General features: G+C 38.5%; 4 protein-coding genes across 4 annotated transcripts; all 4 read left to right on the plus strand.

Moving 5' to 3' along the window:
- Positions 1 to 13,247: 13,247 nt before the first annotated feature.
- LOC136222782 (galactoside 2-alpha-L-fucosyltransferase-like) lies at positions 13,248 to 14,940 on the plus strand. The gene is made up of 2 exons (XM_066010505.1): positions 13,248 to 13,419; positions 13,505 to 14,940. Exons 1-2 carry the CDS (start codon positions 13,248 to 13,250, stop codon positions 14,938 to 14,940), a joined length of 1,608 nt encoding a protein of 535 aa, XP_065866577.1.
- A 482-nt stretch (positions 14,941 to 15,422) lies between these two features.
- On the plus strand, positions 15,423 to 17,148 carry LOC136222783 (galactoside 2-alpha-L-fucosyltransferase-like). The gene is made up of 2 exons (XM_066010506.1): positions 15,423 to 15,624; positions 15,692 to 17,148. Exons 1-2 carry the CDS (start codon positions 15,423 to 15,425, stop codon positions 17,146 to 17,148), a joined length of 1,659 nt encoding a protein of 552 aa, XP_065866578.1.
- Positions 17,149 to 18,026: 878 nt separating this feature from the next.
- On the plus strand, positions 18,027 to 19,887 carry LOC136222784 (galactoside 2-alpha-L-fucosyltransferase-like). Its single transcript, XM_066010507.1, has 3 exons — positions 18,027 to 18,174; positions 18,255 to 19,302; positions 19,476 to 19,887. Exons 1-3 carry the CDS (start codon positions 18,027 to 18,029, stop codon positions 19,885 to 19,887), a joined length of 1,608 nt encoding a protein of 535 aa, XP_065866579.1.
- A 1,250-nt stretch (positions 19,888 to 21,137) lies between these two features.
- On the plus strand, positions 21,138 to 25,393 carry LOC136224367 (galactoside 2-alpha-L-fucosyltransferase-like). The gene is made up of 3 exons (XM_066012691.1): positions 21,138 to 21,224; positions 23,495 to 23,726; positions 23,805 to 25,393. The coding sequence occupies exons 2-3, from the start codon at positions 23,570 to 23,572 to the stop codon at positions 25,289 to 25,291; spliced, it is 1,644 nt and encodes a 547-aa protein (XP_065868763.1). The 5' UTR covers positions 21,138 to 21,224; positions 23,495 to 23,569; the 3' UTR covers positions 25,292 to 25,393.
- Positions 25,394 to 26,619: the final 1,226 nt, after the last annotated feature.

The raw sequence follows: 26,619 nt of genomic DNA on the forward strand, positions 1-26,619 counted from the left end.
TTTGTTTAAGTTTATAGAAACAGTAAATCAGATCTATCAAAGTAATTGCATGAAAGTAAAAATGAGACAAAAATCAATTGAAGAGCAAGATTCTTGGAAACTAACCAATAAGGAAATTTGTCTCTCTTAGGGCAGTAAACGAGCCGAGCTGAACTTCGAGCTCAATTCGAACTCAAAATTTGTTCAAGCTCGGCTCGAACAGGGGCTCATTTACTCACGAGCTGAGCACGAGCCAGCTCATTTATGTTATTCACGAGCTTAGCTCGTGAGTGGCTCATTTGTTTTGCTCACAAACAAAATAATATGAAATAATATAATTTTACGTAATAATCAGCAAATTCCTCAATTAGCAAACTAAAAAACACGTTGGAATGATCAACAAATCCTAATTAGTTCCTCCGATCATGATTTCCACCAATCATTAAATGGATATGTTTCTTTGAAATAAACCTATATAAAGAAAACAACCACCACAATGTTATCAATGTTATAAAAAAGACAGCAAGAATTAAGCAAAAAAAAATTGAATTAAACATCAATACAGTGCTACAAACAACATTCAAAGTTATAATAAACCTTTAAACAATACAAACTTTAAAAGAATCTAAGAACCTTAAAACAATACAAGCTTGAAATAAACTCAAATATTAAAACATTCAACTATCATTTTGATAAACTTTTCCTAAAACGTGAACATCTCAAGTCCTTAAAACCTTAAAACAATATAAACATTAAGAAATTCAACTATTCAACTGTAAATCGGATATGCTATTGATAGTTTTCCAGTTAGAGCAAGAAGATGGAAACAGAAAAAAAAATAGTCAATTGGATATAAAAAGAATCATTTAAAAAGAAAAACAAGTAGAGAAAAACTCACTGTTTGACATGGAGATAGAGCACTGGCAGGGCACGGTCCAGCGTAAATGGAAACAGAAGAGTTAATCAGAGAACTGGCAAGGCGCGGTCCGATGAAAATGGAGGATACGGAGGACAGAGAAGTGGAGAGATGGTCCGACAAAAACAGAGGACGGAGGGGCGACAGACGCAGCAGAGGGCGATTTGGAAGAAGAGAAGAGGACGAAGAGATGGTTGGAGATTTGGCGGGAGGGCGGCTGCTGCTCTAACTTTTGTGAGAGAAAGAATGTGTGAAGTGAATCTAATTTAACCCTAACCTCTATTTATTATTTGTATTTTTAGTTTTTTTTACTAATTGAAAATACAACTAAAAAAGATAAAAAATACAACTAAGTTATTTTTAGGGACAATTGCTTAACTAGCCACTTTTAGGGGGTTAGTTTACATTTCTAGGCTCTTTCAATTTTTTTTACAAAACTAACCTATTTCAATAGACAACTTCCAACTTTGCCCTCGTCTTCTTCTTAAACAAATCTAGCAGGTTGTTTCTCTACAACCCAATGTATATTGTTTCTCTTCCTTTTTCATGTTTTTCTTGGTCGTGCGAACCCAAAAAACAGTGGCATTGTTGTCTAAAAATGCATTTTGGTTAGAATATCAGTTTCAGATTTTCCCCCGACAGTGTCGATATTTGTCGATTTCTAATCAAAATCGACAGATATGACGATATATCATTGTATCGATATTGGTCGACCAATATCGACAAATATCGACCAATATCGACAAATATCGACCAATACCGATATCGATATTAGTCGACCAATATCGACCAATACCGATATCGATAAATATCGACTAATATCGACCAATATCGACCAATACCGATATCGATAGATATCGACAAAAAAATTTTGGGCGATTAGGGTTTCAGACGGTTAGGGTTTCTTGAGCAGTATAAATGTAACCTCTTTCTCTATAATCCGCACCTCTTTCATTATAGTGAAATATCCTAGCTTCATAGTGCCCCCCAGACGTAGTCATTCATATTGAGTGACGAACTGGGCAAACAATTCTTGTGTGATTGCTTTTGTTTTTCATTTATCGTAATCGTATTTTATTCCTAACAATTGGTATCAGAGCGAGGGTAATTACGATGGGAGACGGAAAAACCCCTGTGGAGAAATTCGATGGTTCGGATTTCGGTTTCTAGAAGATGCAGATCGAGGATTACCTGTACGGTAAAGATCTGTACCAACCTCTGGGTGACCAGCCGGAGGATAGTTATGATGAAGAGTGGAAGCTGTTGGACAGAAAAGCGATGAGCGTGATTCGCCTGTCGCTGTCCAGGAACGTGGCGCACCACACAGTGAAGGCAAAAACCACGAAGGAGATGTTGGAGATTTTGAGTTCGTTAAACAAGAAGCCTTCTGCGGCCAATAAATTTCATCTGATGCGACGACTGTTTAATCTACAGATGATGGAGAATATAGCAGTGACGACGAATCTGAAGGATTTTAATATGACGATCACTCAATTAAGTTATGTAGATATTGATTTTGATGAAGAGGTATTAACCCTAATTCTGTTATCTTCTTTACCAGAGAGTTAGAGTGGCATGGTTACTGCCCTAAGTGCTTCAGCAGGGAAAGAAAAACTTAGGTTTGATGATGTCAGAGACTTGATTATAAGCGAGGAGATTCGCAGGAAAGAGTCAGGTTCCACATCTGGATCAGCCTTGAATGCAGAAAATCGGGGCAGGTCAGATCGCATGTCAAAACAGAATCATGGCAGGTCTAAGTCCAAAGGGAGAGGGAAACCTGCCAAGGACAAGAGCCACATTAAGTGCTGGAATTGTAATGAGAATGGTCATTACAAGAGTGAATGTAAGGCACCGCAGAAGGAGAAGTCAGTGACTCAACAAGCGAGGATTTTGGTGATGCGCTGATTCCGAGTAATTCAACTATAGAAACAGTAGCAGAAGCCTTGGTATTGAGCGTAAGAAGTCCTCTGGAGTCTTGGGTGTTAGACTCAGGAGCTTCGTTTCACTCATATAGCAATGCAGATTTGATGGAAAACCATACCCCTGGGAAATTTGGAAAGGTTTATCTTGTTGATGATGAGCCTTTAGATTTGATGGAAAACCATATCCCCGAATGGATCTATAATAAAGCTGTCTGGAGTAAAGCATGTTCCTAGCCTAAAGAAAAATCTGTTGTCAATTGGGCAAATGGATGATGAAGGTTATTGTGTAATCTTTGCAGGTGGTGCTTGGAAAATGACCAAAGGAGCCATGGTGGTTGCCCGTGGTGAGAAGGTTGGATCGTTGTACTTAACAGACAATGTTTTCAATAGCATTGATGTTGTGAGGGAGAATGTCAATGCAGATAGGTGGCACTGTCGTCTTGGTCACATGAGTGAAAAGGGGATGAAAGTGCTGTGTTCAAAGGGTCTGTTGCCGGGTCTGAAATCTGCTGATCTTGGGCTGTGTGAGGATTGCATCTTCGGGAAGCAGAAAAAGGTCAGTTTCTCTGAGGGTGGCAGAACTTTGAAGAAAGAGAAGTTGGAGTTAGTTCACAGCGATCTATGGGGTCCTGCATATGTGAAATCTCTTGGTGGAGCTTTGTGCTACATGACCCTCATTGACGACTCCACTAGGAAAGTGTGGATCTATTTTCTGAGAAAGAAATCTGATGCTTTTGATTCCTTTCGAAAATGGAAGGCCCTGGTTGAGAATGAGACGGGTTTGAAGGTAAAGTGCTTAAGGTCTGACAATGGTGGGGAGTATGAGCTTAGGGAATTCAAGGAATTTTGTGCTGAGAATGGAATCTTCATGAAGAAGACTCTGAAAGGAACTCCTCAGGAGAATGAAGTTGCAAAATGAATGAACAGAACTCTGTGTGAGCGTGCTAGAAGTATGAGGCTGAAGTGCGGACTTCTGAAGACATTCTGGGCAGAAGCAGTTAACACTGCAGCATTCTTGATCAACAGAGGGCCATCGACTCCCTTGCAGAATGGCATTCTTGAAGAGGCTTGGAGTGGAAAGCAGGTAAATTTATCCTTTTTACGAGTATTTGGATGTGATTCATATGTTCATATTGCTCCCCTTGAGAGAAGTAAGTTAGATATGAAGTCTGTTAAGTGCACTTTTATTGGATATGGTGGGGATGATTTCAGATATCGGTTTTGGGATAGTCAGAATAGGAAGATTATTCGCAGTCGGGACGTTGTCTTCAACGAGCAGATGATGTACAAGGACATTCTGGGAGCATCTAATACTGTTGATTCAGAACCAGAGGTCGTGGAGCTAAACATCACGAATTCTAGTGGGAGCAAGGAGGTAGTTGTTGAGGAGGAAGAAGAAGAACCCCAAACTCCAGCAGTTACACTACGCAGATCCACTAGAGAGCGTAGAGCACCTGACAGGTACACGCCTACAAGCAACTACATGCTGCTGATAGATAGTGGTGAACCAGAAAGCTACTTGGAGGCATCTCATGGAGAGGATGCGAGCAAGTGGAGGCTTACAATAGATGATGAGATGGATTCCTTGATGACCAATGGCACTTGGGAACTTGTTGAGCTTCCAAAGGGTAAGAAGGCTCTACAAAACAGGTGGATTTTCAGAATCAAAGAAGAGGCTGATGGTAGCAAGCGCTACAAGGCAAGGCTAGTCGTGAAAGGTTTTCAGCAGAGGTACGACATAGATTACACTGACGTTTTCACTCCAGTGGTAAAGCTGACTACTATTTGTTTAGTGTTGAGTATGGTAGCTGCAGCAAATGGATGTAAAAACGACATTTCTTCATGGGGACTTAGATGAAGACATCTATATGAAGCCTCAGGGCTATGAGTCTGATAACGCTGAGCTGATGTGCAAGTTGAACAAGAGCTTGTATGGTCTGAAACAAGCTCCAAGACAGTGGTACAAGAAATTTGACAGATTCATGCATGAAATTGAGTTCGTGAGGAGTGAAGCTGATCACTGTTGTTACTTCAGGAAATTGGATGAAGGCTACATAATTTTACTGTTATATGTTGATGATATGCTGATTGCAGGGTCGAGTACTCGAGAAGTGAGAAAACTAAAGAAGCAGTTATCTGAGCGGTTTCCTATGAAAGATCTCGGGGAAGCTAAGCAGATTCTGGGCATGAGGATTGAAAGAGATAGGAAGGCTGGAAAGTTATATCTCTCACAAGCTGAGTATATCAAGAAGGTCTTGATTAGATTTGGCATGCAAGATGCCAAGCCAGCTACGGTTCCTTTGGGTAGCCATTTCAAGATATCTAAATAGGACTCACCCAAGAGCAGAGAAGACCCAGATGGAGAGAACTCCATATGCCTCAGCAATTAGCAGCTTGATGTATGCAATGGTGTGTACGAGGCCGGATATTGCACATGCTGTGGGAGTTGTTAGTCGTTTTATGGGAGACCCTGGTAAGAAGCATTGGGAAGCAGTAAAGTGGATTCTGAGATACCTAAAGGGAACCACTGCATAAGCCTTATATTTTGAGGGCAAGGAAGTTAAGTTGACAGGATATGTGGATGCAGATTTGGCATCCAGTGACCTTGACAAGAGAAGAAGTACAACCGGATATGTCTTCATATTGGGTGGTACTGTAGTCTCTTGGGCTTCAAAGCTGCAGAAGGTGGTGGCTTTGTCTACTGCAAAAGCTGAGTACGTTGCAGTGACTGAGGCTAGTAAGGAGATGGTATGGTTGCAGAATTTCTTGCGTGAGTTGGGAAAGGAGCAGAAGGACCCTATTCTGTACAGCGACAGTCAGAGTGCCATCCATTTGGCGAAGAATCCCGCCTTTCACTCAAGGACAAAGCACATAGAGTTGAAGTATCACTACATACGGCATCTCTTGGACAGGAAGATATTGCAGTTGATGAAGATTCCAGGCACAGAGAATCCTACAGACATGTTGACTAAGGTTGTAACCGAAAGTGATGATCGATCCTAAACTGAAGAAGAAACTTGAGAAGCCATGGGAGAAGGCACTGATTGTTAAACTACTGGGCAGGAACTTGGGCTATGTTGCCCTGCAGAAACGACTATTGAGCTATGGAAACCAATTGCCGGTTTTAACATGATGGACCTAGGGGAGGGCTTTCACCTTGTCCAATTCGATGATGACATGGACATAAATCATGTTATCAATGACAGACCCTGGCTTGTGCAAGGACATTACTTAATGGTTCGCACCTGGTCTGCTTCTTTTAATCCCTCAGATGCGTGTGTTGAGAAGTCGATGGTATGGATTAGGTTCCTGCAACTTCCCCTGCTCTATTACGATGAAGATGTGTTGATTGGACTTGCAGCGACTGCAGGTAAACCAATCCGGGTAGATGAGAATACAGCCATGAAGATAAGAGGCCGCTTTGCACGGGTATGTGTCGAAATTGACCTACTAAAACCTTTAATTGCGCAGTTTGATCTTGATGGGGAGATTCAGAAAGTGGAATATGAAAGCCTGCACATTGCTTGCACACATTGTGGACGCTATGGACATATTAGGACAAATTGTAGCTGGCCAAGTGCCATTCCTCCGAAGGAACCCCCAACTACTAGTGTTATGATTATTGGTGAACCTGGCAACGCCAACCCAGGAGACCCGATTACAGAGGCACAACAAGCACCAAAAACAGAGGATTTGAACATGGAAAATATCGATCCGGAAGTTTATGGACCCTGGATGATTGTGCCTCGAAGGAGGTACAATCCTCGTGCGGTAGGGCAAAAGGTGAATAACAAGAAGTATGAGAAGGAATGGGAATAGATGAGCACTAATCCGTTTGCAGAGGTTGAGGGGACTAAAATTATGAATCAGAACACAGCTGCTTTTCGGGGTTTTGGAAAGAACATTGAAGCCTCCAATCAGTTACAATCAGCCGGCAGTGATCTGAAGCAAGTCAAGGGGAAATCTATCAGAAATACCAGTGCAAGGGCTAAGGAAAATTTAGGGAAAGCAACACACGAAAGTTCAAACAGGTTTGCTAGCCTCTTGGAGGGGGACATGGAAGTTGAATTTGGAGGAAGTTCAGGGGCAGTTTCCTCAGAGAAAGAACCCGGAAGGGGAAAAAGGATCCGGGTCGACTCGGATCACCGAAATCCACTCCTTGAGATAGATATGAACAGAACAAGTATGACAACACAAGGGGGTAAGGGGAACGTGCGTTTAAATCAGAAGCTGCGTGACCGCTCCATAGTGCAAATTTTATCAAAAGACCCGAGTGAGGGGGAGCTTTCCCCGCGCGTTTGATTTTGGCTGGTTAGCTGCCCTCTCTGTCTTTATATTTTATAATGAAAGTCATAGCATGGAATTGTTTTGGTGCAGGAGGTACTGCGTTTCAAAGAGCTTTAAGACACATGATCCGTATTCATCGCCCGATAATCCTCTATTTGCTGGAAACTCGGATTCCCGGTTCTAGGGCGCTGGCTATCAGCAACAAATTGGACTTCCTAGGGTTGAAATGATTGAGGCTGAAGGGTTCAGTGGTGGGATTTGGATGTTTTGGGATGAGTTTGCTACAAAGGTTGAGGTTATTAGTAGGAACTTCCAATTCCTACATTGCAAAGTGACTATTCAAGGGGGTATATGGCACAACAGCTCGTTCCTTTTATCTGCTGTCTATGTTTGCCCGCAGATGCAATTCAAACGGATGTTCTTTCAAGACATGAAGAGTCTAAAAGAGGAAGTGGATATCCCATGGCTAGTTTGTGGGGACTTCAACTGTATCAGAACTACAGATGAGAAGCAAGGCGGGTCTGCTCGGGTTCTTGACCGCTGTGTGCCTTTTGCTGATTGGATAAACCAAATGGAGTTTGTGTACCTTAGATTTGTAGGACCCCAATTCACTTGGTTCAGAGGCTCGTCCCCGAGGACTAGAGTCGCTTATAGGCTGGACAGGGCGTTATCGAATATGAGCTGGAGGACTCAGTTCCCGGGAGCTATCGTGCGTCACCTCCAGCGCATACAGTCGGACCATGTGCCCATTTTAATTGACTTTCAAACACCAGGAAAGACAAATGAGGTGCCTTTTCGGTTCATGCAAGCTTGGCTTGAGGATGAGTCCATTTCTCCTTGTATAAAAAACAACTGGAATCCTGACATTTCGCTAGGGGCTGCTCTAAAAGGTTTATCTAAGGAGCTTACGGTTTGGAACCGCCATGGGTTCGGGAATATTTTTTGGAGGAAAAAAGCACTTATGCGAGGCTGGGAGGAGTCCAACGGAAGTTGGCGGAACGCTGTATGAGGGGTATGTTACGGCTGGAAAGGCGGTTGGGAGCAGAACTGGACTCAATCCTTCGCCAGGAGGAGCTGTACTGGCTTCAAAAATCTCGAATTAATTGGCTCAGGGATGGTGACTGTAATACCGCATTTTTCCATACCTCTATAGTAATCCGATAGGGACATAACACTGTTGCAGGGCTCCGCGGTGATGATGGTTCATGGATTTGGGAGGAGGGAAAGTTGAAGGAAATGGCTGGCACTTATTTTAGCAAGCTTTACCATGAGGATGTCCTGAGCTGTGTTCAGCTTACCACGCAGCATTCTTTCCCCCGGATTGAGAATTTCGAGTTTGAGCAACTTGGTAAGCCGTATCAAGCCAAGGAGATTCAAATGGCAATTGAGTCAATGGCGTCGTGGAAAGCTCCAGGGCCGGATGGTTTTCAGGCAGGTTTCTACCAGAAATTCTGGGAAACAGTGGGACCCGAAACGTGTAAGTGTGTGCCCAGAGCCCTGAATGAAGGAGTATTGGATGAAGGTTTGAACGACACTCTTATCACCCTTATACCGAAGGTCAAGAATCCGGAGAGCCTGACACAATACAAACCTATAAGCCTTTGCAACGTCAGCTACAAGATGATCACTAAATGTGTTGTTCAACGCCTGAAGCCAATTCTGACGGAAATAGTGGGACCTATGCAATGCAGCTTTGTGCCGGGGAAGTAGATCACTGATAATGTTATCTTGGTGCAGGAGACCATCTTCTCTTTCAAGCGGAAGAAAGGGAGGAAAAAATTTATGCTTCTTAAATTAGACTTGGAAAAGGCTTATGACAGAATCAACTGGAGCTTCCTGCAGGATACGTTGTCAGTGCTGGGATTACCGTCAAGTATGATTACAATCATAATGCAATGTGCTACTTCTGCTTCCATGAATGTACTTTAGAATGGGAACAAGGGAGTCAGCTTCTCTCCGTCTAGGGGGCTCCGCCAGAGTGATCCCCTCTCACCGTACCTATTTGTCTTGTGTATTGAGCGATTGAGCCATCTAATTCTGGATGCAGTGGCTAATGGCTCGTGGAAACCGGTTGTATTATCAAAAGAGGGGCCAAGTCTGTCTCACTGTTTCTTTGCAGATGACATCATTCTGATGGCAGAAGCCTCTCATGAGCAAGCGGTTGTAATAAAGGACATTTTAGGCTATTTCTGTGATTGTTCAGGGCAGAAAGTCAATCTGGATAAATCCTGTGTACTCTTTTCGAACAATACCCAAGCAAGAACTCAAATGGAAATTGTCCGTGAGCTGGGGATTAGAAAAACGGAAAATTTAGGCAGATACCTTGGAGTTCAATTGATTCATGAGAAGGTTGATAAACAAACTTATGGCTATGTTGTGGATCGGGTTAACTGTCGTCTTGCAGGTTGGAAGGAAAAAAGCCTCTTGTTTGCTGGACGCGCAACCGTTGTGTGATCGGTGCTCGCAGCCTTACCTGTGTTCACTATGCAAACGACATTGCTCCCTGTATCTACATGTCGGAAATTAGACGCCATTAGTAGGAATTTCCTTTGGGGCAGCACTGACAGGGGTAAACGAATTCATCTAGTTCGCTGGTCTGCAGTTTGTAAGCCGCGTAAGCAGGGGGGCTTGGGAATCAGAAACACCAGACAGGTCAATCTCGCCAGTATAGCGAAACTAGGATGGAGAATGCTAACGGAACCAAGTAACCTTTGGGTTTGTGCGTTGAAAGGTATTTATTCGGGTAAAAGGCAGGGTATGGATATATTCCGGAACAGGAAAGTAAAGAGCAACACCTGACGAAGTATCATCATGGGTGCTAAGCTTCTTGAACTTGGAATCAATAAACTGGTTGTCGACGGAAAATCCACTTTGTTTTGGAGCGATTTCTGGCTGAAAGACACACGACTCTTAGACAAAGTCTTAATTCCTTTGACGGAGACAGAGAAAGATCTCAGGGTGGCTGATTACTGGTGCGCTGCGAATGGATGGGACTGGGAGCATCTTCAAGGCTCATTACCAAATGAAACACTATTTAAAATTGCTTCGATGGTGTTGGTTCTGCAGTATGGAAGACCAAATGGATGGACTTGGCGACTAGCAGATTCAGGAACTTTCTCGGTCAGCACGGCTTACCAGCTATTGGTAAAGAGTTTGGGGAGCGGAGAATTGGAGGAAGAGGATGCAGATTGGAGCATCGTTTGGAAGGTAATTGCAATGGAACGGATCCGCTTTTTCCTTTGGACTGTAAGTCACAACGTGATCCTGTCAAATGCCAATAGAGTTCGAAGAAACATCGACACAGACGACAGGTGCTCAACATGTGGTAAATCAGAAACGACGGCGCACCTGCTCAGAGACTGCGATAATGCCAAAGCCGTCTGGAACCATTTTGTCCCGCAGACCTGGCAGAGCTAAAGACGTGGATAAGGCAGAATTTGAGAATTCGGTCGAGCTGGGGAGGGACACCTTGGCCGATGATTTTTGCTGTTGGGTGCTGGTGGATCTGGAAGTGGAGAAACGAATAGGTGTTTGAGGATTCGGTGGTTGACAATACCAGTAAAATAGAGATTATAAACCGACTAGCAAAAGAAATGTTTGCGAGCAGTAAGAAAACTGGCCTGGACAGGGAGGCGACGGACGACCAGCAGGTTCGGATTGTCTTCTGGAATAAGCCGCCGGATGGCTGGGCTAAAGTCAATTGCGATGGTGCGAGTAAAGAAAACCCCGGCTTCGCTGCGTGTGGAGGACTGATTCGGGATGAAAATGGAGAGTGGATAGGAGATTTTGGTTGCAACTTGGGAGTATGCACGGCAACTCTGCCCGAATTATGGAATTGTTCTAGCTTGGAGAAAAGGAAGGCAGAAAGTAGTGTTTGAAGTTGATTCTTTATCAGTAATGAAGCTTATTAATCAGCCTGGTCAAATGAATCATAAATATCTCTGGCTGATCGAGGAATGTCGTGTTATGTTAAAGCAAAAGTGGGAAGTCACGGTTGTTCATACCCTTCGCGAGGGAAACAGAGTAGCCGCTTGGTTGGCGAATATCGCAGGATCATTATCCTTTAGGCATCACGAGTGTAAAGATCCCCCTGCAGGCCTCCTTGACATCCTCATCTCTGACAAGAGCGGAATTGGCATCCCCCGGTGCACAAGAAGTTAATTGTTAGTTTTTCTTTCCTGTTTTGGGGTTGTTTGTTAACCCTTCCCTGGTATCAAAAAAAATATGAGAATATATATAAATAATATCAAATAATTTTTATTCAATATTATTCATGAGTTTTTATCGAGCTTCTTTACAAGTTTCTATCGAGTTTGTTCATGAACTTCATGAACCTATAATCGAGCTTGCTATCGAGCCGAGTTTTTGCATGGTCAAACTCGACTTATTTATGAATCGAGACTCTAAATCATGCTCATGAACGACTCGTTTATAAATCGAATCGAACCAAGCTGAACTTTTATTGAACTGATCACCGCCCGGTTGATTTAGAGCCCTAACTGTTGTGCTTCAATAAATTCCTAGTTTCATTAATAAACCTTATTTTCACTAATAAAATTCACAATGTGCTTTTTGAAATCTATTGTGGTCCCTCACGGAAAATGTAATTTTTAATTTAATTCATATTGTCAACAAGGATTTATAGTTAATCACCTGTACAGTTTGCTGTTGTTAATCAGAATTTATCCCAAAAATTATATTCCAAATATATTTTAAAAATTATTTTTCAAAAATTCGGAATAAAATTTGTAATAGCCACATCGCATATATAAATAATTATTTTTCAAACCGTTAAATTAAAGTACAAATTTTGAAGGCTCTCATATTAGGGATAAGGTATCAAAATAGACTTATGGTTTTTGGAGAATTTTCAATTTAGGCTCCACGTATAAAATGACAGCAATATAGGCTTAACGTTTAAAAAAGAGAACTCGAGAACAGAACTTGAAACGTCATCCATATTATTTGTTAAATTCTGTCAATTGTACGTGGATAGAGAAATCAAAACAAAATGGAGTAATATAAATGACTTGTCATATTTTGTTATCAAGGCCTAAAAGCCTAAATTGGTGCTATCCTGATATTATTATTGTGATATTTACTTTGATTGCTGGTCATATCTTCGGATTTCAGCTCTGCAATTCTGTCTGTATCAGAATCTTGCTTCTAAAGTCGGGATTTGTTGGGTCTTTGAGGTTATAGAAGAAGATGTTGGGTATACATCCCAAGTCCCACATCGGAAAGATACAAGAGAGTTGCATAATTTATAAAGAAGTTCACCAACTACATTAGTATGAGGCCTTTTGGGAAGGAGCCCAAAAACAAATCCGTGTGGGCTTGGCCCAAAGCGGACAATATCATACTAATGGTGGAGTTGTTGGTGAACTCGTGGGCCCAATAGATTTTTTTATTGTTGCACTTGAAAGCAAAAGTCTCAATTGCCATACGATATTGATTCCACCGAAATTGCAGCTCCAATTGGATTACTTGACTTGAAAATATTAGAATACATCTCATGCTCAGTAACTTTCTCCATTTCCAATATGAGATTCAATTTATTTTCCCATATCGTCATTCTTACAGATAGCTCCACCGGCTGCCATCCATCAGGACCGGGTCATTAAACAACACATATGAGCACATGACATTTACTTTTATGAGTTAACTAGCTAACAAGCTTTTCCAGATTTCTCTACTACTCAACCTATTATTTCCTTTATCTTAACAAAAGATAGATCAACAACAACAACAAAAAAAAAGTCAACCCATTTCTTGGGTTTGAGAACTTTTTGTTTGACATCAAAAAAAAAAATCTGACCTTTCTTCTTTTTTGAGTAATAGATTTTGTGTTGACTTATTAGTCTAAGAAAGTGGAAAGTTGCTTCATAATAAGGTAATTAGTATGCAATTTGTTGACAATTAATCACTTAATCCTGTCATAATCTCATAGATATTTATTATTCTGATGATTAGATACTAATTAGCACTTCATTCTATCCATTACAACCTTGTTTGATTCACACCAATAATCTTCAAACTACCCCTCGAAACCATCAGCTCTGATACCATTTGTTAGGACCGAGCTAGGAGGCTTTCCTACAGCTCGAAACCTCGTTCGTTGCATTGGATTGGGAGATCAAATTATGGAAATCAGTACAAATTGCAACGTTTCCATTATTGTAACATGTTTATTGATTTTCCCTCTTCTAGTCATGGTTTCAGTGAATAACCAAGATCAAATTTTCAATCTGGTTGAAGTTGCTAAAGTCAATGTTCTTGGTGGAAAAGCGGAAAAGTTCACGCAAATTGGTGTCGGTAAGATCGAATTTTTATTATGTTTTGACAAATTTTTCTTGAGAAAGTGATGGAAAATAACTTGATTTTCTTGGTGGACTTACAGTTTCAGAACATGATTCTGATGAAATTCCTGATGATGTACTTCTTGGTGGACTTCTGGCTTCAGGATTTGATCAGGAATCATGTTTTAGTAGATACCAATCTGTCAAGTACCGAAAGCATTCGCCTCCAAATCCATCTGCATATCTCATCTCCAAGCTTCGAGATTACAAAAATCTTCATAAGAAATGTGAGCCTCATTCAGAATTCTACAACAGAACAGTCAGACTACTTGATTCCAGGAACGTTTCGGGTCCTGCGGAGTGTAATTACATAGTCTGGAAAGCTCAAGAGGGATTGGGGAACCGGATACTATCGATGACTTCAGCATTTCTTTATGCTCTTCTGACTAATAGAGTTTTGCTTGTTGAGCACAATTCTGACATGTTTGATCTTTTCTGCGAGCCTTTTCCGAATACGACGTGGTTGTTGCCTCCGGACTTTCCTGATGAGTTCAGATGGAACAGCCCGAGACCTACTTTCGGAAACTTGCTGAAGAGCAACATTATTGATGCTTCAATGAAGTTTCCACCATCTTTTCTATATATCTTTATAGCTGCTCGTCTCGATTTATTCGACACGTTCTTTTACTGTGACGAGTATCATACAAGTATTCTTCCGAAAGTCCCTTGGTTGATCTTGAGATCGGATAAGTACTTCGTTCCGTCTTTATTCCTGATGCCATCTTTCCAGGAAGAACTAGACAGAATGTTTCCTGACAAAGAATCCGTTTTCCACAATTTGGTTCGGTATCTTATCCACCCGGCAAATAAGCCGTGGGGACTTATCACTAGGTTCTATCAATCTTATTTAGCTGATGCAGATGAAAGAATCGGGATGCAAGTTCGTGTTTTCGATCCCGAATCTGTTTCATTTGGAAGACTAATGGATCAGATTTTAGCTTGTACACTTGAGCAAAACCTGATGCCAACATTAGATAAACAAAAACTAATAGCTTCTCCGTCGACGAACAAGACATCGAAAGCCGTACTAATAGCATCATTGTACTCGCATTTTTACGACAACTTAACAAACACGTACTTAACATTTCCAACTACTTCAGGAGATGTCATAGCAGTTTATCAGCCGAGTCACGAGAATCGTCAGCATTTTGGGGATAACAAGCACAATATGAAGGCATGGGTTGAAATGAATCTATTAAGTTTGAGCAATGTGTTGGTGACTAGCTCGTGGTCGACTTTCGGGTACGTGTCTCAGGGACTTGGAGGACTCAAACCCTGGATCCTTCCGAAACCTGAGGATTGGAACACAACTTCCCCGGCTTGCAAAAGAGCCATGTCAATGGAACCTTGTCTCCACAGATCACCCTATTATGACTGCAAAACGAAGGCGAACATCGATACCGGAAACATTGTTCCGTATGTCAAGCATTGTGAAGATGCAACTTCTGGACTCAAGCTTGTTAACAATCATGATTAGTTCTGTTTGAAAGTTTATAATCAACAAATTTGTAATTTTCCCCTTGTAGTTATCAGAATATTTTGATTAATAAAAACGAATTAATCGAAAATAGTTTGAATGTTTAACGAATTTGTAATTAATTAATCATTTGAAATATAAAAATGTTTGCTTATAAAATTGGTAAAGCACTTGAAGTTTCCTTCTTTCACAAACAAACTTGTAAAGTTACATATAAAACAAAGTACAAATTAGGATGACACCGAAATTATGCGGTTTACGAGTTCGAATTATTATTCGGGCATTGAAAGTTATAGAATTGAAATCTAATATAGTTGAAATGAGAACATATGGGCACATGGGAATGTTACTTCTTTCAGAAATAATTTCTGACCTTTTTCTATTTTAAGTTACATTATATTCCTGTTAACTTTTCTTTCTTTCTTTCTTTCTTATTTGTTCATTAATAATTAACAATTTTCAGAAAGTTCAAAGATCTGATAATGGAACCCGAGTCTGCAACGAAGCTACTTCGATGGGGTTCAATGAGGACTGTTGCCTTAGTTGCTTGTTTGCTAGTTTTTCCGCTTATTGTTATGATGTCTGCGAGTTATCATGATCGAATGTTCGATCTAATTGGCGGATTGGCTGAAGTAAAGGTTCCCGGGGGAAAATCGCAGAATGTTGCAGCAGTATTCAGTACAGGTGAGAACTAATCTTCAATCAATGCATCATAAAATGAATAGTCTTTTATTCCATTTCGGTTTTACAGATACAGAACCAAATTTATATCAACCTGCCGGAGTTTCTGTTGATGATTTGTTGCTTGGCGGACTACTAGCTTCAGGATTTGATCAAGAATCTTGCTTAAGCAGATATCAGTCTGTCCTATACCGAAAACCTTCCCCGAAACAGCCTTCAGCTTATCTTGTCTCGAAGCTGCGAAATTACGAAAATCTTCATAAGAAATGTGGACCTAGCACAGAAGCCTACAAGGCAACACTTAGAGTAATCTATTCCAGGAACGTTTCGAGTCCTACGGAGTGTAATTACATTGTCTGGACAGCTCAAGCAGGATTGGGAAACCGGATATTAACCATGGCTTCGGCTTTTCTCTATGCTCTTCTTACTAATAGAGTTTTGCTTGTCGAATTTAATGCTGACATGGGCGATCTATTCTGCGAGCCATTTCAGAATACGTCGTGGTTATTGCCCCGAAACTTTCCTAAAGAGTGCAGAAGATTCAATCAGTGGAATTCACAAACTCTTGGAAACTTGCTGAAGAGCAACATTTTCGATTCATCGACTTCGTTGCCACCTTCACATGTAAATGTATTTCTATCTTATGGCCTTACAGATTCCGACAAGCTGTTTTACTGCGACGAGAGCCACATATTGCTTCGAAAAGTGCCTTGGTTGATCTTGAGATCGGACGAGTACTTCGTTCCAGCATTATTCCTGATGCCATCTTTCCAGGAAGAGCTTGACAGGATGTTTCCTGACAAAGAATCCGTGTTCCATCACTTGGGACGGTACCTTTTCCACCCTTCAAACAAGGCGTGGGGACTCGTAACAAGATTCTACAACTCATATTTAGCCGATGCAGACGAAAGAATCGGTATGCAAATTCGAGTATTCAACCCGAAGGCGAATCCATTTCAAACACTAACAGATCAAATCCTATCTTGCACTCTTCAGGAAAACTTGCTACCCCAAGTAGACAAGCAAGAACTCGTAGCTTCGCCATCGAAAAACAAGACAACGAAGGCTATACTAATAGCATCATTGTACTCCGAATTCTACGAAAACATAACAAACAGATACTGGAAATTCCCAACAAGAACGGGAGAGGTAATCGAGGTATACCAGCCGAGTCATGAAGAGTATCAGCATTTCGGGGACAATTCGCACAATGTGAAAGCATGGGTGGAAATGTACCTACTGAGTTTGAGTGATGAATTAGTGACAAGTGCAGGGTCAACCTTTGGCTATGTGGCTCAAGGACTTGGAGATTTAAGACCATGGATTCTTCACAGGCCGGAGAATTGGATGAACTCGAGAAAAGCATCGTGTCATCTCGGGATTTCGATTGAAGGTTGTTTGCATATTCCACCTAGCTATGACTGCAACAAGAAGGTGAATTCTGATATGGGAAAAGTTGTTCCTTATGTCAAGCATTGTGAAGATTCACCTTCAGGATTAAAGCTTGTGAATGATTATACATTTTGATTTTGTAATTCTTTTATTCGTTCCAATCCAACGAAACAGAAACAGAAACAAAAACAGATTTTCTTCATTTGTTTTTGTTTATAAGAGAATCTGAATTTGTAATCTTACATTTTGACAACAAATTTCTAGTTTTTCAGTGTAGTAGCAAAACGACATGTCGTTCCGCTTACCATCATTTTATTATATGGTGAATTTTTTATGATTATAAATAAAAACATGAACTGAGGGCGAGCCTTGGCGCAACGGTAAATATTGTTGTCGTGTGACTGAGAAGTCATAGTTTTTCGAGTCTTAGGAGTGGCCTCTTGCCAAAAAAATTGGCAGGCCCCAATACACCCTTGTGGTGGGACCCCTCCTCGGACCCTCGCTTAGCGGGGACGCGTAGTGCACCGGGTCGCCCTTCTTAATTATAATAAAAAACATGAATTACTAATTCAAGAAATCACTAGCCAGAATAGAAATTTGGAATCCTAAACATAAAAATTGGATCTTAATTAAAATATAGAAAAATTGGATCTTAATTAAAATATAATTAACATAATTAATAATAATAATACAAGAGATTAATGAAAATCATAAAAAAAAATAGTAATTTAATGGAAAAAGAAATTAAAACTGAAGAACTCCATAAAAAATCACATGCAATTACATTAAATTAGGGTGTTCTCTTTTTATTAATTAGGATGTGTTTTTTACTCAAAGTGGATATATATATATAATATATTATAAATATTATATTTGCCTTTGAGTAAGAAATACAAGAACACCAATAAATTCAACTCTTAAACATTAATTAATTTCTTTTAATATTTTATAATTTAATTTTTGGAGTTATAATTAGCAGATTGAAGCAATTTCTGAGAACTTTTAGTAATTTCATGGAGACAAAACATGGATTCTGTACAATGAAGATCATAACATTAATAGCTTGTTTAGTAGCTTTTCCTTCTATAATCATGTTGTCGGAAAATCGCCAAGATCGTATGTTCGATCTAATCGAACTCGCTAAACTCAAGATTGGCATCGGTAAGAATTTTATCCAATTTTTATAGCTTAGGAACTGATATTTTCCTGAGAAAGTGACAGAAAATATATTTGTTTCACAGCTTCAGGTTTTGATTCGTCTCAACCTGAGGATTTTTCGCTTGGAGGACTATTAGCTTCAGGATTTGATCCGGAATCCTGCTTAAGCAGATCACAATCTGTCCACTACTGCAGCCCTTCATCGAAAAAGCCTTCTGCATACCTTGTCTCGAAGCTTCGAGACTACGAAAATCTTCACAAAAAGTGCGGTCCTGACACGGAATCCTACAACAGAACAGTTCGGGTTCTTGATTCCAGGAATGTTTCTAGTGCTACGGAGTGTAATTACATTGTCTGGATAGCTCATGCCGGATTAGGGAACCGGATGTTGACAATGGCTTCAGCATTTCTCTATGCTCTTCTTACCCGTAAAGTATTGCTTGTCGAACATAATTCGGACATGTCTGATCTCTTTTGCGAGCCATTTCCAGACACGTCATGGTTGTTGCCTCCAGGGTTTCCTATGAAGAAAGAAATCGGATTCAATAGGTGGAACCCGAACACTTTAGGCAACAAGCTCAGGAACAAGATGTTTAATGCATCTACCGCGCCTACTCCTTCGTACATGTATCTTTTTCTAGCTTCGGGCGCTACATTTCTCGACAAGCTTGTTTACTGTGAAGAGTATCAGGATCTTCTCCAAAGAGTGCAGTGGTTGATCTTGAGATCGGACGAATACTTCGTTCCGTCGTTATTCCTGATGCCATCTTTCCGCGAAGAGCTCGACAGGATGTTTCCTGACAAAGAATCTGTTTTCCATCACTTAGGTAGATACCTTTTCCATCCTTCAAACAAAGCATGGGGACTCATTACTCGATTCTACGAGTCTTACTTAACGAACGCGAAAGAAATAATCGGGCTTCAAATTCGAGTATTCAACCCGAAAAACACTTCATTTCCTAGCCTAATGGATCAAATTCTAGCTTGTACTACTCAGGAAAACCTATTGCCGAAAGTAGACACACGAAACCTCAACCTCAACATCGTAGCTTCGCCATCGAAAAACCGGACCTCAAAGGCTGTAATCATAACATCTCTATACTCAGAATTCTATGCAAACATCACAGACAGGTACTCGGGAATTTCGTCGGCAAAGTATAAATTCCGTCGGTAGTTTCACTATTCAAAATCTGCGATGGATTTTTCTGTCTGCACTTAGTCAAAATAAAAAAAAAAACTGTAATTTTGAACATATTTTCGACTATTGACCATCCGGGTATTTGTTTCTGGCTCCGCCACTGCAGGTACTTGACATTTCCAACTACAACGGAAGATGTGATCGCGGTGTATCAGGCGAGCCACGAAGAGCATCAAGTATTTGGGAATAGTATGCACAATGTGAAGGCATGGGTTGAGATTTATTTGTTGAGTTTGAGCAATGTTTTGGTGACTAGTTCGGCTTCGACTTTCGGGTACGTGGCTCAAGGGCTTGGAGGGTTGAAACCGTGGCTGCTTTACAGGCCCGAGACTTGGAATAAGAGCGAACCAGCTTGTCATCAAGCCATGTCAATGGAACCATGTCTCCATATTCCACCAAATTATGACTGCAAAAAAAGGGCATGGGTTGATATGGGTAATGTTGTTTCTTATGTGAGACATTGTGAGGATGTCACTTCTGGACTCAAGCTAATTAGTAATTTTACTAGCTCTAGTTAAGTTTTATATTTATTTTATTAAAGATGAGATATATATATACTCGAGCGGTTGTCACTTAAGAGCAATTTTATCTCTATCGTTGTAAATGATATAGTTGAGGGTTTGATGCTGGTAACTTGATAAGTGATTTCAATTGCAAATATCGTTAAAAAAACTCAAATATTTTGTTCACGAGTCCGGATACCCATCCGGCCTGCCCAAGCTTGTATCTTTGGTTGGACTTGGATAAAGAAAATTGACTTTAGGTCTAGCCTAAGCTCGTTTATTTTTTTGGGCATGTATGACTGGTCCAGCTCGGCCCACCTATTAATATTAGTTAGTAAATTTATATGTTTATTTATTAAATATTTATTTTAAGTATAAATTTTATTTTTTATTGTTTTTTTTGAAGAATTTTATTGTTAAAAATATATATTTAGATAGATTTATATGGGTAGAATTTGATATTTGATTTTTAGTTTCAAACCCAATGAGCATTTTTGCATAAAAGCTCGTTGGACTCGACTGAAGCCCGGCCCAACCTAGCCCAATTCATGAACATGTCTGTACAAATTGCATATCAATTGGTTCAAAAAGTAATAGGGTCAGTGGCAGAGACATGGGGTTATTTCGGCCCCTTTCTCCAATAAATATTGACGGGGGCGCTAAATTAGGTCCCCAAAATTGGCCTATGAAGGGCCGAAAGTTAAGTCATTCCTCTTGGGCTATCCTTAAATCCAAATTTCTATTTTTTTTTTTTGTTAGGTTCTCCATAAATCCAAATTTTTAAATGTTTTGGCCTGTCAGGCTCTCCCTCTCTAAATCCAATTTTTTTATTAGACAATTCTTTTACGGTTTAAAATTTTTAAACATAATCTAGCTTAATTTTGAAAAGTTTTACATTTATATTAAAAAAATGGTTCTTAACCATTCAGATTATAACACATATATATACGGAAAAAATTTCAAGATATTTTTTTTTTTTACGCATGCACGTGTAAAACCGGCCTCTCAACTTACTAAACAGGCATCAATGCATCCTTAACTAATTTCAGGTATATTGTACAGAGGCTGCCTCAGATGACGTATATTTATGTACGTCGTGGCTACAACGCAACTTCTAATAAAATAATTGGAGAAAAAAAAATGATGAAATTGCAAAAACAAACTTAAACTATTACAATTAATTCCACTTGGGATTATAAGTTGAATTAATTAAATCTTATAGTAGTATTTTAAAATAACAAGTCAAAGTTCGTATGATTAACATATGATGGGGTAGACATTAAGAAACTTCCAGTGAGATCAAAAATGAAGAATTCCTCATCTTCTTCTTCTCTACTCAAATTAATTTGCAGGTAACCTTCTTTCAATTTTCTATGCTTTTTTTATTTATTTATTTATTATATTTTTGAACAGCTAGAATAGAATCACGTAGTCATAGATAGAGGTGGAGGGACGGGTGCACGGAAAGTTTGTTGCATTTCCGGTTGCCGGAATCCACCCCGAGCGGGGTGGTTCTAGGCTCCTTCCGCCTGAAAAGGGTTTGGGAGTACTGCGATTGAACCTCCCCAATTTTGATTTTGGTTCCGCTGTGAGTCATTAAGTTCAAATATAAACGATGTTTTTGAAAATTGATAAATAGTTACATTGATGTTGATTTCGTTAGCAAACACAATCCAAACTGATTAATGATATAAAAAAAATCAAAGGACAAAGAGTTATTTTCGTTTTTATATTTATTTATTTTATAATTTAATTTCTTATATTTTTGTTTTAGGGGTTGTTTGTGATAATTAAATAATAAATGATCAATTTTAACTTTCCATATGGTAAAAAGAAATCATACTTAATTAAACTCGGATAAGTTACACTTATGGCTACTGAAATAATTAACATTATGACCACTAAACTTCAAAATGTAATATAAAAGTCACTTAATTTTACGTTTTTTAATGCTATGACCACTAAGCTTTAATTAACATCGTAAAATGAGCGTTTTTGACCTCCAAGTAGAAAATTTCAACAATTTATAATATTCTAAGCAACTTTAATTCTCTAGCTTTTTCGTTTTGACTTTATTTAAGTTTTGTTTGTTTAGGAGAGAAAAAAATGATTATTTAGAGAGCGCTCCAAAAATTGTGGTTTTGAAAAATACAAAACGTGGTTCCATAATAAATTTGATTCTAAACAATTTTAATTCTTGCATGTTTCCATTTTGAGATCATCCACAATTATATTAAAGTTTTTAATAGTCATAATATTACAAAGCGTAAAATAGAATGATTTTTATGTCATGTTTTGAAAATTTAGTGCCATCTCATAAAAAATGAGTAAAGTTCAATGAGCATGAGTGTTATTGACCCAATTAAACTCCAACAAAGTCAAATGCTTTTTTCTCTGTTCATGAAAATAATGTGTTTAATTGATATAATTAAGGTTTAATATAACATAACATTCTTAACTTGGCAAAAAAAAAAAAAATCTGATTCGCCTTTAGAATTTAGAATTTAGACAGCGTCTCATTAGCCTTTAAAAAAAATAAATTTTAATTTGTATTATTAAAAAATATATTTTTTTAGTGAGGATTGGATTTAAGATTTGAATATTAAATTCGAATCCAATCCAACTCAATCCGAACCCTCCTAATTAACAGCAAGCTGGGTTTGGCTTGGACCGAAAAGTCTTAAGCAAAAGCCCGGTGCGGTCCTACTCGGCCCATAAATAGATATAGTTAAAGGTAAGGTAATTTTTGTAGATCAATGGTCATTTAGTTCGCACTATTAAAAATTTATACGAAGAAGTAAAGTTTATGGCCATGGTGTTAAAAACACTAATGCTTAAGGGCCATGGCTGTATTTAGCCCCAATCTCATATTTCCTTCTAAATTTTAAAGAAAAAGAGATAGAATAGGTAAATTTCATTGATTTGGAAACACATTATTATATTTTATTTATTTAGGTAAGGCCAACAAAAGGAAGGATATATTATTATTTTTCTTATTTTTTTTTATTTTAGAATATGGAAAATTTGATGCAGAATATTTAAAAATGTTTATTTCAAATAGAGCCCTTCATTATTATAATTTTAATAAATTCAGCTTCTGATTTTTCATTTCAACATATTATAAGTAATTTTTTTTTTAATTTTTTTTTTATGATAAGAAAAGTCAATTGTAAACATAAAACTCGGTAAACACAACATTATTCACTTTATCTACGTTTGAAATTTGCAATTTATAACAGTTCGAAAATAATTTTATTATATGTGTGATATGACTACAAAGAACTATAAAACTTTTATCTCGCACTGTAAAAAAAATACAATTTATAACAGATGAAATGAATAACGCTCTTTTAACTTTATTAAATATTCATTACAACTACCTAATATGGCAATCACATGTTTAATGTGATAAAAAAATATAAATAATAAGAATTTAATATGTTGAAATAAAAGATCAAAAGGTCGGAATAATCAGAGGCGATAGATGTTATTTTCCTTTCAAATATTTGGTAGAAAAAAGATGGACTCATAAGGAAACTCATTATTTATTATTTTTTTCTAATTACTATTTTATTTAATTCTTCAATCTTATCTAAACAAATCAGAATTTTTCTCTTTACAGGCTAATTTCTCCTGGCATTGAAGATTAACCATTCTTTAATTATCATTTTAATCCAAAAAAAATTCTCCAAACAAAATGGAAAATTCAAGATTTTATTCAAACAAGATCACAACAATTTCAATGATTCTTTGTTTCATAGCCTTAATCATTTTCATCAGTATCCCAATCATATACCAAGATTCCATAGTATCAGAACACCAAGATTCTAAAGTTTTCACAAGATTCCCTGCAGGTAAGATAATATTTTACTCTCCATTTGATTAAATTCACACTTCAGATTCTGTTCTTCCACATCTTTTTTCTGTTTCAGATTCCGAAAACAGTGCTTCTGAACCCGAGACAGATAGATTCCTCGGCGGACTTCTATCTCCACAATTCGATGAAGAATCTTGCATAAGCAGGTACAATTCTTATCTGTATCACAAAACTTCACCCCGAAATCCTTCTCCGTATCTTCTTTCCAAGCTCCGAAAGTACGAAAAACGCCATAAACGTTGCGGTCCTGACTCGAAATCCTACAATAAAGCTGTGACAGAACTCAATTCTAGCCGAATTTTGGATAATTCTACAAGCAGTTGTAATTACATTGTCTGGTTACCTTCTAATGGCCTTGGAAACAGGATTGTGAGCATGGCTTCAGGATTTTTATACGCCTTACTTACAGACAGGATCCTGCTTGTCAAACATGGAACCGATATGGCTGATCTTTTCTGCGAACCGTTCCCGAATTCGTCGTGGTTACTACCGCTAAATTTCCCCCTCAGGAATCTGTTTGACAGCTCGGAAATGAGAGATGTTCATAGTTTCGGAAACCTGCTAAGGCAATACAACAGGAATGTTAGTACTAGTAGTGTTCCGTCGCGAGCGTTTTTGCTTCTCTATCTAGCTTACAACTATGATGATCATGACAAGCTTTTTTACTCGGATCAGAATCAGGAATTTCTCCGAAAAGTCCGTTGGTTAGTCCTGAAATCGGACCAGTATTTTGTCCCGTATCTTTTCACTATGTCAACTTTCAGGAAAAAGCTTGACAGGTTATTTCCTGACAAAGACACCGTTTTTCATCAGGTCAGCCGGTACCTTTTCCACCCTTCAAATCAAGCATGGGGACTAATCACAAGATTCTACGACGCGTATCTGGCGAAAGCGGATGAGAGAATCGGACTGCAGATACGTGTATTCAACCCCGAAGCAAGCCCAAGTAACCTAGTAATGCAACAAATCTTGTCATGTACAGACAAAGAAAACCTGATACCGAAATTAGACAGGCGAAAACCTGAAGCTTATTCCCTGTCTAAAAACCAGACAACAAAAGCTATTCTCGTAGCTTCGTTACATTCGATCTACTACGAAAACTTAAGGCATATGTATTGGATGAAAGCAACATTAAATGGAGAGATAATTGGGGTTTTCCAAGCAAGTCACGAAGAGTTTCAACATTTTGGGGATAAAATGCACAATTTAAAAGCATGGGCTGAAATGAATGTTTTGAGTATGATGGATGTTCTTGTGACTAGTTCTTGGTCTACTTTTGGGTATGTGGCTCAAGGACTTGGTGGTTTGAACCCATGGATTCTGTTCATTCCTGATAACGATAATACTCGGGCGAATCCGGATCTGGCTCCGGATCCGCCTTGTCGGAGAGCGATTTCGATGGAGCCTTGCTTCCATTTTCCTCCAAGCTATGATAGGAAGAACAATGTTAGGCTTGAGGATGATGTTGATTTTGGTCCCTATGTTAGGCATTGTGAGGATGTGAGTTGGGGATTAAAGTTAGTTAATAATGATTATGTATAATTAATAGGGATTATCATAGTTTAATTATTTGATCCTATATATAATCTTTTGATTAGATTTAATTTATTATAAAGAAATTTTATGTGTATGTTTGATGAGAAAATTGAGGGAAAAGGGTAAATTTGCTCATTGGCTTGGATGGTTCATTTGCTTGGTAAACTTCATCAATTGTGTACAATTTTTGTCTTATTTCACACTTTGCTGTATAATTTTCAATTTACCTTACTAATATGTATGAATTTATAGGTGACCTCCTACTTTAATGTACATCAAGTAAAAATAATTAGTCAACGCGCCACGTTAGTAGTTTGACCGGTCAAAAAGTCAAAATTTGATCCACCTAATGTAAGATTAATTTTATAACATCTTCTTTCTCCTTCCTCCTTTCCCTTTCTCTCCTAACTCTTCTCTCTCTCATTGTTACAGTGATATTCTTAATGAAGAAAAATAAGGTAAAGAGAGAAGAGCTAGAGAGAGAAAGGGAAAGATAAAAGGAGGAAGAAGAGGGTATAAAAGTAATTTTACATTGGGCGGATCAAGTTTTGAGTTTTACCGGTCAAACTGCTGACGTGATGCGTTGCCCGATCATTTTTACATGTTGTACACCAAAATGAGAGATCACTTATAAGTTTGTACATATTAGTAAGACAAATTGAAGGTTGTACACCAAATTATGAAATGGGGCAAAAATTGTACACCATTAATAAAATTTACTCTTCATTTGCTTTAAATGAATCTTTTGTATTGTTTAGTGGTTGAATACATCAGTAACTCTGAATTTGACTCAAAAACCTGATTAGTCCCGTAAATCTTGGATGTGACTCGTTAGCTTCCTCGAATTGCTTAATGTTACATAATTAACATCCTCTTGCTCCGACAGCATAAGAGGATATTAGTTAAGTTGAAACATGTATTACTTTCTCCAATTTCAGGAGACTACTACGTGATTTTTAGAAATTTAGCGATTAATAGATCACTTTAAATAAATCTATGAGTCAATTGATCAAATTAGATAAGATCATTAGATTAATAAGATATATCCAAAGTTCGTGACATTATGGACCCTGATTTAGCTTATTTAATCTTCAATTTGGTATTTTGTTGACATTGTGATTTTGAACTAATCTGACTATAAAAATACTAAGGTGTTGTTTAATAAACTTAAAATTGTATTTAATAAATTTTAAATGTATAAACGTCAAATGTATTAAATGATGTAACTATTTAATAAATACTAAAAAATAAGTACGATTTAAAAATATTAGTTGATAATTGTAATAGACCATCTAGATTACATGAACTACCATATAGATTAAAAGACTACATTG

The sequence above is a fragment of the Euphorbia lathyris genome, chromosome 3, assembly GCF_963576675.1.
Source record: "Euphorbia lathyris chromosome 3, ddEupLath1.1, whole genome shotgun sequence".
Lineage (NCBI taxonomy): Eukaryota > Viridiplantae > Streptophyta > Magnoliopsida > Malpighiales > Euphorbiaceae > Euphorbia > Euphorbia lathyris.

What these genes read in the sequence shown, in the direction of transcription:
- LOC136222782 (XM_066010505.1), top strand. Translation starts at nt 13,248, where the DNA reads ATGGAAATCAGTACAAATTGCAACGTTTCCATTATTGTAACATGTTTA. An exon ending in GTTCACGCAAATTGGTGTCG is followed by an intron (nt 13,420 to 13,504) that starts GTAAGATCGAAT and finishes GTGGACTTACAG; the next exon opens with TTTCAGAACATGATTCTGAT.
- LOC136222783 (XM_066010506.1), top strand. Translation starts at nt 15,423, where the DNA reads ATGGAACCCGAGTCTGCAACGAAGCTACTTCGATGGGGTTCAATGAGG. An exon ending in TGCAGCAGTATTCAGTACAG is followed by an intron (nt 15,625 to 15,691) that starts GTGAGAACTAAT and finishes TCGGTTTTACAG; the next exon opens with ATACAGAACCAAATTTATAT.
- LOC136222784 (XM_066010507.1), top strand. Translation starts at nt 18,027, where the DNA reads ATGGAGACAAAACATGGATTCTGTACAATGAAGATCATAACATTAATA. An exon ending in TAAACTCAAGATTGGCATCG is followed by an intron (nt 18,175 to 18,254) that starts GTAAGAATTTTA and finishes TTTGTTTCACAG; the next exon opens with CTTCAGGTTTTGATTCGTCT. An exon ending in TATGCAAACATCACAGACAG is followed by an intron (nt 19,303 to 19,475) that starts GTACTCGGGAAT and finishes CCGCCACTGCAG; the next exon opens with GTACTTGACATTTCCAACTA.
- LOC136224367 (XM_066012691.1), top strand. Translation starts at nt 23,570, where the DNA reads ATGGAAAATTCAAGATTTTATTCAAACAAGATCACAACAATTTCAATG. An exon ending in TTTCACAAGATTCCCTGCAG is followed by an intron (nt 23,727 to 23,804) that starts GTAAGATAATAT and finishes TTTCTGTTTCAG; the next exon opens with ATTCCGAAAACAGTGCTTCT.